A 13,476-nucleotide genomic window follows, 5' to 3' on the forward strand; every position below is an offset into this window, starting at 1 on the left:
GTCTTTCCAACAGGACAAAAAATTATACTGAAAAATGCTGGAACAGGCTAGGAAAAAATATAACTGGCAAAGAAAGAATCAGGGGTGAAGATCACCACCAAAGGAAGCGTTGCAGCACAAAGAGAACACAAATCACTCACCTTATATACCCAAGAACAGGAAGTGACCAACAGGAAGTAGAGAGGCACCATATTGGATTGGGAATAAATCATAGAAACATATAGAGAAAAACACCATGTTAAAAAAGGTTCCTAAGGCATGCACAGAGAAAGAAGGCATGCTGAGAAGAAGAAAGAACATGGCAGCTGGAGAAGTGCATAAATACAGGAGGAAAAGAAGAAAAAAGAAAAGAAGAAAGGAAAAAAGGATAGATTCATGAGGTAAGTGAGGGGTGTGGAGGGAGGTGTCCAAGAATGTAATGAGGGCATGCCACACCCGCAATTTGCTGAGGCCCCATGCCCAATTTGGAGCCTCGAGAAAAGTAAAGAATGGCAGGGGCGCGGCATGCCCGGCCGCCACGGCCAGCCGGACGCGCCCCGAGCTGAATGCTCAGCTCGCGCCGCGACAAGTTCTTGAGGTCCAGGGGGTCGGCCATGGGTTTCTTCAGGAGCGAGTGGATCTCAGTGTGCTTCCAGTCTTTGGGGAAGGTAGCCATCTCCATGGAACAGGTGAGAATGTGTTGGAGGTCGGGTGCGATGGAGGTGTCGGCTTTGTTAAAAATGTGGTGAGGACACGGGTCAGTACGGGCTCCGGAGTAGATGCTGCTCACGATGGAGCGAGTCTGTTGGTGGGCTCAGAGGGTCTTGGGGTCCAAAGCTATTGTAGATGTCTTTGGATTTTCAGTGGAAGAAGGTGGCTAGTCTGTCGCAGAGTTCCTGAGATGGAGGGATGTTTGCCACTTCCAATTGGGGTTTGGCAAACTCTTTGACCACGGCGAAGATTTCTTTGGTGTTGTGTGAGGTGGCAGTTCAGTGAGGATTTCCGTCACTGGGGCTTTAGCCTCATATTTGACTGGAAATTGAGGTTGAGGCGGAGGTGTAGACCTGATAGGTATCAAATGATAGGGGGAATCCTTATCCCACCCTACATGGTTGTGGTACAGCACCGGTGCCTATGCCAAAGCCCGGTTAACAGCATAGGCTTCCTTTACTGCATCCAGAACAAGATTTGAGAAAGAAGGCAAACTGACATCTTCCCCATGTGGGAGCTTACGGACGTACTCGGGTGACCGGCCTTTTTCTGCTAATGGGATATCACAATTAAGCTCTTCCCAAACAATTATGCTAATAGTGCGCTCTATGTCTTCCTCAATTTGGATATTTGTATCATATACCCAGTGGGTGTGAAGGGTCACCTGTCCACAGTCCCAACTACAAGATAGTCATTAGTTGCTGTCACATCCAGATGATCTTTCAGACACTGGTGACAAATCTTGACCTCTGCTGCGCTGTCTAGCAGAGTCTCTGTCCACGTCTTGTTCCTTAACAATGTCCTCTGCGTTGCTGGCATGTTTAAATGTTACTGCAGCCACCTTTTTCTTTTTCAATGGGGGCTTTTCTTGTTGGGATTTATCCTCTTTCTTGTCCAAGGAACACTGTCTTTTTTCTGCTCCACGTAGTCAATGAACTGCTCTGACTGACCTGCTGTTACTCCATTTATCCAGCATGTCCTGGAAGAAATTAGAGGGATGCGTATTAGTATATCTGTCAGGAGTCTTTAAAGTTCCTCTATTTCTGAGATTATATCTCCTTTTGAAACTCTCCGAATGCGGAGAGTCTGCTCTCTGACTTCTTTCTTTATTTTGTTTGTGTTTACTTCAGCGTTGATTAGAACCCTCCTGTGCTTGTTTAGTACCGTCCCTAGAGGTGGTACTTTGAATTGACAGTTTTTTCTGCTTGACTCCCAAACTATCCTGTCCCATACTAGTATAGGTTTTGGAAATCATTTTCGATAGTTGATGCTCCTGAATCTCTTGGAGCTGTTAGCATATAGCCAACGCTACCGCTTCCCCTTTAATGTTACTGAGTATTATTGAGGAGACTGTGTTGAAGATTATCCCCAAATCCAGGGCTGTAACAGCCCCATGTTCATTTTTAATTTATATTAACACTTCCAGCAAGTTGGAAAGTGTTGGGGTTCCATGTGTCCATGCGTAGTAGTGTAAATTGCAGCAAAGACTGCACTCCATGTGATGCAGTTGTCCACTGAGGGAACCATTCCAAATGGCAAGCTCAATCTGAGACTTCTATGTTTATTTTGGGGTCCCATATGGGAACACTGCTTTCAGCTGGTTAGTTTTTTTTGTGCTATCCAGAATGGAATGTTCTTACCTCCGTGTGCGCCTTGCCCATGATAGAATGTACTGTTTGTGGGTTAACCCCAGCAATGGCCAATCGGTGACCATCTGGTGCAGCCCGTGCTGTGGCAGTATTCAAGGTCCACGTAGATAATTGTACTAATCATCTGTAAAGTGCTACTAGCTCATTATAGAGTGTGTGTACTTCAGCTGCTTGCATTGCCTGTATGCCAGGATGTGGTGTATACGTGGCATTACAACTGCGTAATGTTTAATTGCACCGTGATGTACGATTGCACAGTAGTATGTTTATGGACGAGAATGGCTTTGTTAATCAGTCTATGGAGTTCTACTATTGGGTTTATGAAAAGCACATACATTGTTAAAAAAAATAAAACATTTTAACAAGTTTTACAATTCATTTTCTGTAATCATATCAGCATTTTGTGCAATGTCAAACTGGAATGGTGCTAAAGTTATCCCAGTTTGGGTTCGTTTTCGGAGTAGGTCACGATGGCTGCACAGTGCTGAGTCTTCTCTTGCCTCCCTCCCCGCCGTTGATCTCACATTCTCCCTCTAGGCGGCTCTCTAGCTCAGTGGACGCCTTTGAGCTTCACAGCAGAGAGAAACACCAGTGTCTTCTTATCTCTGCCTGAAGCAGAGGGCCGCCTGGTGCCACATACCAGCCAGCCTGAAAATACCTGCAGCTGTCAGCCGGAGCACAATGGAGAGAAGGTGGTCCCTGGCATCTGCCCTCACCCACGGCCTGCTTCTGTGTCTGATCCACACAACTGCTGCTGCAGCAGCAGACCTCCATCAACTCAATGATGCCATCAGGCACAGTGACACGGTTTCGAATCCAGAGGACACTTTAGAGGTACTTAATTCTTCGGAGGATCTACCGATTCAAAATTTGTCATCAAGGCTGAAAGTGTTCTCCCTCGATTATCACCATGTGCGGGTCCCCTTTGAAATTACGCTTTGGATCATGCTGGCCTCTTTGGCCAAAATAGGTAAGACGACGCTTACTCTTTGAAACGAAATGTACTTTGTTTGGCATGCCCATCATTCATTGTTCGAGTGAGTGAGTTTGCATGATGCAGTTGTCTGTCGGGTATTTGATTAATTTCTAGTTTCTGTCGCCTTCTCGTTAATAAATAGAAAAATCTGCTTAAAAGATGTTAATTCCATGAGTTTTCTATCACCCTTTGAAAACAAGTCACGCACAGGTTGATTCTAATTGGAGGCAATAAGCAGCCCCATTCATGCTGTGACTCGTATGCTTTAGGACTACATCAGATGAAATGTCTGCAAACATGAGTGGTCTCAGATTACTGCAGACAGGAGAGAGCTGAAGACAGGCGCTCCCACGGGTGTCACTGTGCCAGCAGCTAGCCGCCTGGGGTCTAGTATACAGTATAAGGCAGGGCTTGAAGTGGGCCGAGTCCTGCCGGTGCTGAGCACCGGCAGTTCTAAAAAGCAGGTGCTGAGAGGGGTCCCTATCGAGCACTCTATTTTTGCCCTGACCCCCAGGGTGAAAATAAAATCTTAACTCGGCAACAGTACCACCCTTCACTGCCTTTGATGTATCTTCAAAGAGACTTGTTAGAGTTCTTTTACAGTCTCATTTCCGAACTGAAACATTTTAAACATTTTATACAAAGATACAATTGTTGTTGCTTAATTATCTCATGCAGCTAATAACCAGTGACAAAGCCAATAGTACTGTCTTGGTGTGGGTGTAAAGCTACTTGTTGTATTATATATCTGGATGAAACCACAGAAAGAAGCAGCAAAATCCCAGTAGGGAGGCACACTATGCGAAGTAGAGACTTTTACAATTTACATGTTTTAAGCCACGCCCTTAATTACATTCTCCACGCCCCTTTGAACGGCCCCCAAATCTTTTCATCCCACTTAAAGCCATGATCTAAGGGGTACAGGCGTGCTGTGCATCCTTTATCTAAATTATGCTACTGGGGTGTCCAGTAAGAAGGTATGCCCTACGTGTAATATTAAGTAAGCATTAGACGTTATAATAAACCTTTAAGGCTTGTATATAAATCAACCATTTAACTTCAAATAATTGAACGAAGTCTTCACTCAATTAATTTACTAGATGTAAGAAATAAATAGTGTTGCAAGGATAATATATATATTTAGTTAAAACATTGCACTCATGGTTATCAAATATTAATGAAGGCAGTGTGTTACATCATGCACTTCGGTGAAGGATGCTTCTGCACTAAAATATAAATTATCCCTTTGGCCTACGCGATCTGGTGCTGGAAACACTCGTTATTCTCTGTTTAAATATTTAGCTTCATGGTTTTCTTGAGCATGATCTGGGCTTAGTGGAGCTGTACAGAAGGTCGACAATTGCGTAGTTCAATGTATGTGCAACATGCACCAATACATGGAATTAATAATCTTCATTTTCTACCTTAATAACAACACTGAATAAAGGCGCGCATCGCATAGTTTGAATTTATTATTTGTTAACTTATAAAGATATTTAATATGACGTTGCTTTTTCATGTCACGTAGTCTCGGTACATCTCATTAAATAAAGTGCGTAATTCCTACCATCACAAGAGGCTAACGACTTCTCATAGTACCTCGTGGCTCCACTTTGCCCCCACTGTCCTATCAGCTATGCCAGTGGCTGTGGAAGTTAAATGCTCAGTGCTGGCATCTGAAGCAACCTACATGCATGAGTTGAAATCTTGTCAAGGCTAACTCATTATATCAGTGGAGCTCTATAGACGATTATTAATCAGAGGATAGTAACACTTGCTACCTACAGTGCTTAGAGATGGCAAAAACAAGTTATTATTGCTTAAACATGCTACTGAAAAGAAAGGACGTCGGTTCTGGTCCATATGAACCTTCCAAAGGTGGATAAGATGGGTGCAGATATGTGCTCTTTACATTTGTGATAGAGAAGGACAGTGTCAATTAGAGGATACAAATGAAATGCTACTGGGAGACAGTCCAGTGGTGATCAGTCAGGTGATGCCATTTTGCCTCATCCTTTGAGGATACCACAATCCTACTCGTGGATAAACAAGTAGGAGTCATATTCAGAGCTACAAAGCCAATGGCAAAGTCAAAGCCAATGGCCTTCTCAATGGAAGGGCATCAGCAGGAGGAAGCCATCATCTGACAAGCCATGGACAATCCCACATCCATTGGTGATGGAAACTGTCACTTAAATGTCCTACTCCAGCTTCCTGCCCCTGCCAGCTTAGTCATACCACAGTCACCAGATAGTAAGACAGGTGGTCGCAGAGCAACCCCAGAGTGAATCCAACAATATGGATACAGGGGCATTGGGAAGAAGGGTGGGAAATAGATGAGCTTGAGGCAGAAGGTGTACGTGGGTAATTTATTCCATAAGAGCAACTGGGCATGTTTGTGAAATCACAGCCCCACAAGCTTAGGCAAGTGTAAGAATTAGTCTTCACGCTTTCACTACTTACTCTGTTCCTTAGACTCTAAACCCATCCACAAGATCAACAGAGCCATGACCAAATGACTAAAGATGATTTTTAAACAACTCAACACTCCATTGAAGTATCTAGCGTCTATTAGAGTTTTTTTATTTCTTATTTCGATGGGGAGATTCTTGAACGTGTCCCTTGTGATCTGGATTGATTTTGCTTGTCCTCTTTGTGAGCATTTGTGGTATGTTCTGAGGACAGGATGGACACCTTGTTCGACCAGCATAACAGCAGCCGGTTTTGTTAGATCATGGAGGGAGAGGGAGTTTGTGATAAGTTAGGTATAAGCACAGGGGTTCCAGTCAAGCCTCAGAAGAGGGGATACGTAAGGTTTTTCAGAAAGAACTGTGAGGGGGAATAGTTGGAGAATTTCTGCTATCAGGCTATTCCTTCAACCTACATCTTTGCTGACGTTCCTGTTTCTAACATTCCAATCTTCTAAGTCCATCAGGCTAGCTCCAGATGGGGCATGGATTTATAAAACCTGCTAAAGAATGGTGATCGTGCCAATGGAATAAAATACGGAAAAAATATATACAGGACAAAGATATAAACTATTGCATGTGGTAGTTTGGTAACAGTGCAGGAACTCTTGAGAATAAACACTAACATGCTGGCAAGCACATCAGCGCCACAATTTCCAAGATTGATCTCACCTGACCAGCAAAATCTGTAGTGTTTCACCAACAAGTGGTGCCCAGGGGAGCCGAGGATTTGTAATCAAATGCACTGACAGCACTTGCTTCCTCCATCTTTTACCAAGCGCAGCGATGGCGTCATTCCCAGGCAGCTCTCCTACTTGCTATGCCCCCAAGCCACTGAGATAACCTCTTCTGTCATAAGCAGATCAGGTGAGTTGCTGGTTGACTGCACCTCATGACCATCTCTATTTGGCCCCTATTCCCACTGGGGCTGAAATGAAAGTCTGTGAGAACTATGAGTCTTTGCTGCACTCCACTTTGCTGTACCAAATGCTAGTACCGCATCATGTGCCACCACACTGCTGCAATGCCATATATGAGAACCAGATGCTGGGAGACATGCACAAGTTGCACTGCCTTCTTCTCATCGTGCAAACTCTCTGCTTCTATTGGTCCATTCTCTCGCCTTCTCGCCTCTCTCATATCCCTTTCTCTTTACATCCCCCCTCCTTCTCTCTCTCTTGAAGGCTCTTGGTGCCTGCTGCAGTTGACCTTGGGAGCTGGGAAAACTGTAACAGGCACCAGAAGCATCCATACGCTTTCATAACTGGCCACCAGTGGCTCCAGCCCACCTGGGAAATGTCCTGTTGAATACAAGGCTCTTCTGGCCCTGTAAACCATGAGAAATTAACAGCTGTTTTGACTCACAGTTAGGTCCAACAAGGGTCACAATGTGCTCACTTGACTGTGCACTCCCACTGCATAATGCACTCATCAAAATAACATCACTGTCTCCCCTTCCATTCATACTTACTTCCCCACACTTCTGTACCTCTCAAATTTCCATCTGCAGTGTATTTCCTTGTCATCCCATAATTAGTTCCCACCTCAGTTTTTCAATTTTTACCACCTACTGTACCACATGCTAAACCAGGCCTCTTCTCTCAACAATAACTCAACATCTCCTCTCAGCATTAGCTCCCACTGGATTGCAGAAAAAAAACTACTATCCCAGCAGGCATTACAATCCCAGCCACACAAACGATCTACTGCCACACTTTGCCTAGTGCTAGCACACAAACAACCATACAAGTCCTCCCAGAAACCCTTCCTGCCTCTACATGAAATAAATCAGTGCTCCCCTGCACTCCTCTAGCTCCAATTCACTTTAGGGCTGTAAACGTTTCAAAGTGGAACTCATATTTATATAATTCACAACTCACAATTATCATAAAAGCAGAATGTAGTTGCATATTTCAGCAAAGTTATGTAAGGGGGTGGTACTATCGGGTAGGTATTGATTGGGACAAAGTCAATAGGTCGAAAACAAAGCCTAAGAGTGGCCTTCACCTTGGATCACAGAGCTATTGTAAATCGGATCCTTAATATATGGGATGTAATTAAGAACATTAGTCATTATAGACCTTTTCATGATACTATGTAAGTGGAAGGTTACAAGAAGCATTGCTGTTGCATTACTTTTGTGATAAGCCTCTACCATCTTTTTTGTTGAAAAGCTTTCAAATTACTCCATGGGTGTCAATTCACCGAAATGCCATGGGTAATGGTAGTGAAATAACATACCCACTGACCTTCATGACATCACATGAAGTGAACTCATATGATCCAGATCTGTTTCCAGGAAGGCATGTCACATTATTCTAACATCACAACTGAGGATTTGCTTTGGATATTATCACAAAGTAACACAAAGTTGTGGTATGCTTTGCATTATTGTCTATCATGGAGCGTTCCACGGATGTTTCATAGGCTTTTCCATGCAACCACCCATGAATTTTGGCCCCAAATCCCTTTCTGCAAACATTGGAAGACAGGAGTTTGCACCAAAATCTTATGCCTTCTCGAGGCAGGGGTAGCAAGGAGAATGTTCTTTCATTTCTTCTTGTTTTTCCAACTTTGCATGTTTGCTGCATACTTATAAAGTGGGAATTTTGTACTGAAAGGGACCCCTTTCAGTACAAAATCTATGCTTCAGAAAATGCACACACTTTGCACTCTCACAGAAGGTATGCACATTGGCGTCTGGCTGCCAAAAGTGAAGTGAAAAATTGTACTAAATCTTGTTAGACAATGCACATTTTTCTCTTCCCCCTTGACACAAGGGAGTGCAGCAACCTTAGTGTAGTGTTGCCTTACACCAAAGAATACTAAATCTGGGCCTCATTCTTACACAATCTCACTCACTACCTGTCACTTGACTGTCACTCACTTTCACTCAGACACACACATGCTTACACATACAGAAACATTTCCTTACACATATGAATACTATTTCACATAAACACACCCTCATCCGCAAGCACACATGTAACATGCATTAAAACCATTTTACTTAACACCAGCTGCCACCTTTGGTCCTAATTGTGCTTCATGTTTTATTACACTAATACTGAATAATAAAATATAATTTGCTATTAGCACAATTAAAAGGTGCCATACAATAAAGAATGCACAGCCCCCGTGTTCTTGGCACTGATTTGTACACCTCTGACGCCAGGAGTACAAAAAACATCACTTTGTCTCTCAATAGTGGTGCAGTCTGCACTATAACTCTATATTAGAAATCTCTGATATTCAAAGAAAGCTGTTAAGGCTTTTTGTGACATGAATGTACCCTGAATGGCAAACAGGTGTGTACCACTACACTGACCTTCCCTGGCATTCTGACTTTCATTTGGTCCAGCTATTATGATAAAGTAGCATGTGCACTGAGGACTAAGCCTGTCCATGATGACTCTGAGGCCCAGAACCTGTTCTGTGACCTGAACAGGCTATGTGTGCACCCTTTCGTGACATGGGATTACAGTCTCTGTTCTGGGATGTTGACATAAAGTAGTGGTGGGAGCAGGCACTTTTTTGTAGATTATAGTACTGCATAAACCTTTTTCCTGATTTAGATGGAGTGCAGTGCTAACTTGCCACACTCATATAAAGTTCAAGTTATCCGTGACACCCAGATCCTTGCGTTGATTGCATGTGCATAAGGTATGGATGGTCACAAAATGAAGGGGCATATTTATGAGCGCCTTGCACCTCTTTATGTGATGCAATGGCAGCACAACCCTTGAACTCATATCTATGAGGCAACGCAAAGCCACTGTGCGTGCTTTGAATGGCCTCGTAGATATGGAGCATAGCAAAGCAGTGTAAATCGCTGCATTGCCTTACTCTGCACAAGGGAGGCATTCCATGGGCGTTGTGGTGGGTGTTCCCATGCAACACCCGTGTATTTTGACACATTGCCAGATTTACAAGGGCCTGTAAAACTGGGAATGTGCCAAAACCTTACGCCGCCAAGGAAGAGACACAACAAGCAGAAATATGTTTATTTCTCCTCCCTTCCTCCCTTTCCTCTTTCTATGTGTGGTGCATTCTGCAGCACACATAGAAAGAGGAAAACGCCTCCCAGGATTGTTTTTGTGCAGGAAGGTGCCCCTTCTAGCAGAAAAACAATCCCACCTAGAACACAGAGACCCTTGCACCATGGTGAAAGGGTGCATGCATTGGTGCTAGGCAGCCAAAACGGCTCCAGTGCAGTGGGAAAGGACAGGAATGCACCTTATCGCAAATATACTGCACATTCCTGCCCTTTCCATTTGATCAAGGTGCTTTGCTGCATTGCCCCATGTCAAAAGCCCATAAATATGGTCCCAAGTGTTGAGGTGTGAGTATGGTTGCTAGAACTAGCAGGATCCATTTTGGATTACTCCTCTTTTGACATAGCAAAATATGGAGGATCGAGTGTAGCTTCCCTGACAGTGAAAGTGTATTGTTTGCATTCCTAGGGTTAAAGAGAGGAGCACCACACACTGATGTATGGGAGAATGAGGACAGGGATACTACTGGAAATTCTATCAGGATCCTTAAGCAGGAGATTGCTGATTTGTCCCATCTGAACTATATTGTTTACTTGATTGTGGAAGAATAGAGGTGAGTGAACAGATGTTGTTAGAAGTAGGGTGGTTTCTAGAAAGAGCCTGCCTTTTTGTCTTTCCCTGAGTGCTACTTCAGAAAGGCTGATGACAGCCAGATACAGATCTTACCATTTGAGTGTCCTTATGTTTGATACTCATGTTTGAAGCCAGCATAATCCCTACTTACTGGGAGAGGAAGGCTGTTTTTGCACTGCAACCAGAAATGGAATTTGAAAAGGAACCACCCCAATTTGGTTCCAGCATCCCCTGTTAGTAATAAGATGAGATCAACATCCCCTGTTAGTAATAAGGTGTGACTGATACTTCCCACTTTGTTTCAGTTACAAACTCAGCAAGGGCTCAGCGAAGTATTCAAAGAGCTGCTGCGATCTAGAGCTGGTGTTTGCAAGATATCTGGCATACCAGAGTTGAGAGGACATCACCTGAAGTCTGTACAGCTTGCTAGAGAGTCATGGGTTTGCCTAGCACCTAGAAGACTGCCTGCTCAGAGAGGGAACAAATGTGCCTAGTCCTTCAGCAGAAACTTTCCAAGAAGACAAGTCCAGACATGTTCCCAGGCTGTGGAAGACCCAGCAGAAAGTCTATGTTAGCAGCAGTGTAACCAGAGCTGTGAGAGGTCACATGGCCTCTCGGGGTTGGTCATGTGGCAAACTGAATGAAAAGTTAACAACCACTTAAGTGTCAAATGCCATTCAGCTGCAGGGCAACATGAGCAGAGGGACCTGTTCTGCTTCTGTACTGATTTCTGTGGCTACACTGATATGCTGCGAGTCTTGCAAAACACTAACATTGTAGAGGCCCCCCTCTGGCCTAGAGGCTGCAGTTGCTGAATACAAGTAGCAAATGCTGGGGCATGCCATGCTGTCCATTCCCAGCAGGGAGATCCAAGAGAGACAGGTAACTGGAGGTCTGTAGTGAAAGACTGTGAGACTTGCCTTGAACTCAAAAGATAGTTCTGTAGATTAGAGGACTTAACAATTGTCACCATGAACTACTTTTTAAGGTACAAACTGAACTCATCTTCAAGGTGCCAAAATTAGTAGGTGTTCACAGAATTCTATTGGTGAACTTGCACCTGTGTCTTATTCCTGCCATTGATCTTTACTTTTCGGCTAGCACACTTTAGATGTGTGGGAACTGTAGCAGTCATATTAGAATGCTGGAGTGGGAAGGGTACTTTAACAATTGTGTTAGAACACTGAAGTTAGTATGGGAGAAATTAGCTAGAATCCCAGAGTCATGATTATTAGAACACTGCACCTGAACTCTCATTACTGTGTGTTGTATCTTGATTTGCTGTGGTAGTAAAGTACTTCTCTTTAAAGAAGATAAGCACAGGGCTGGGCAGGGAATTATTCTGTGTGTTGTTTGAGTTCTGATTCTCTGCCCCCTCACTACCTCTCTGAGACGCCTTTAAGCTGCTTGCCCTCACTACCCTGAGAGTCACATGTTTAAGGGGTGCATTTGTGCCCAGTTGCAGAGAATAGTACAACATATTGCAGGACACCAGAAGCAAACAACCACAACTTCCACTGTTGAAGCCTAGTAAGCCCTCCCTGCCCTGTGACCCCCCTGAACGGGTTCTGACAAGGCTACATGGTAAAGTGATATGTAAGTTTTGATCAACTTATTTTTTGAGGTTTGTTTCAATGTTTTGGCTATGAATATTCTGGTACAGCAGTTCTTGAATTTATTGTCTACTGTGGACCTCCTGTGAGTCATGGTTGTAACATGGAGACTCCCAATGAGTCATTATTGGAAGCCGGGGACCACTGGACTAAGCAATTTCGATAGTTTTACCCTCAAACAATACATAAACATATACAAACAAGCATACATTAAACAAATCCCCGAATATTGAAATAGTCTGCTTGATTCACAATCAAAAATAAAGAAACGTTTTCAAATTTGCCTCCTTATTTGTATACACTTTTTTAATTTGAATTTCTTAATTTTAATATTCTTTAATTTTGTAAACTATTTGTGGACCCCTTGAGTAGGTCCCTCGGACCACAGGTTAAAAATCACTGTTCTAGTAAATATCCACCTGCACTGACCCAGTCAAAATGCAAAATTTCTGTATGTACATCTATTAGGTAACAATTAGACGTTTGCTCTGTACAACTGGTCTTTAAAGTTACAAATAGGATATGAAGTAATTTTCATTGCAGTCATACTTTCATCCTATGCCCTCAAGCACAGCTTCTTGCATGCATGTAACTCCTAAGGCTTATAGAGTGATAACAGATACTTCAACAGTGATTCACGTCTGTTCAACTTTCATCTTTGACCATAAGAGCTGTAAAAGCTTTTTGTACAGTAAATCGTTAATGAACAGCAGAACAAAAGCTGGCATGACAGCAGATAGCTTTAATAGTTATTTTTATAATAATGAGAGCAATGTAAACTCAGCCGGCACTCCCTTGTAACCTTATTACACAAACGCTTTAAAGCTTTGATGAACTTATGTTCTATAATAATTCAATTACATGTATGATTAATCTAATAATCGTCTGATGCTACTGCATCATTTGTGCTATAGAAAACTCCAATGTCCGACATGCTGACAAACTTAATCTGGACGTTTTTCCATTTGAGAGCTCTGAGAGGGCTTGGTTTTAGCCTTTAATTGCTTTACAAAAATAAACTTCATTGTTATTTAATCTCGCCTTTTTAACATATTTTATAAAGCAACAACATATTTTCATTGTGGTATCATAGGAGAGAAATATATTTGTACCAAACAGCGATGTAATGCATTATTAACGAGCCAGTCGGTGAAACGGAACATTAGGAAACTTCTTGGCAATAGAACAAGTTATTGATTTTTTAGAGTGCCGCTGTCCTGTGTGAAAGTGCTGAAAGAAAATAAAGTGGATAAATGTATATTATAAGGCTTAAAAATAACATGAAACTATCAAACTAAGAATCGTATCAATGTGTTACTAAAATGTGTTTTCTTCGCCATTTTCACATTTGATTATATTATACTAATCATCAATAAATATTGGTAGATAGGAATCCATATAGACGAACGCCTATGATTGTTTTTCTAAATTATTTAATAAGGGTTTGCAGGC

At 42.8% G+C, this 13,476-nt stretch overlaps 1 protein-coding gene across 1 annotated transcript in view; it reads left to right on the plus strand.

The window, feature by feature from the left end:
* Positions 1-3,020: 3,020 nt before the first annotated feature.
* LOC138259736 (sodium/hydrogen exchanger 2-like) overlaps positions 3,021-13,476 on the plus strand; it is a 503,208-nt gene continuing 492,752 nt past the window's right edge. Inside the window, exon 1 of the mRNA XM_069207631.1 lies at positions 3,021-3,309. Coding sequence (XP_069063732.1) covers positions 3,021-3,309 — 289 coding nt within the window. The remainder of the gene's footprint in view (positions 3,310-13,476) is intronic.

Source organism: Pleurodeles waltl, chromosome 2_1 (assembly GCF_031143425.1).
Source record: "Pleurodeles waltl isolate 20211129_DDA chromosome 2_1, aPleWal1.hap1.20221129, whole genome shotgun sequence".
In the NCBI taxonomy this organism is placed as follows: Eukaryota; Metazoa; Chordata; class Amphibia; order Caudata; family Salamandridae; genus Pleurodeles; species Pleurodeles waltl.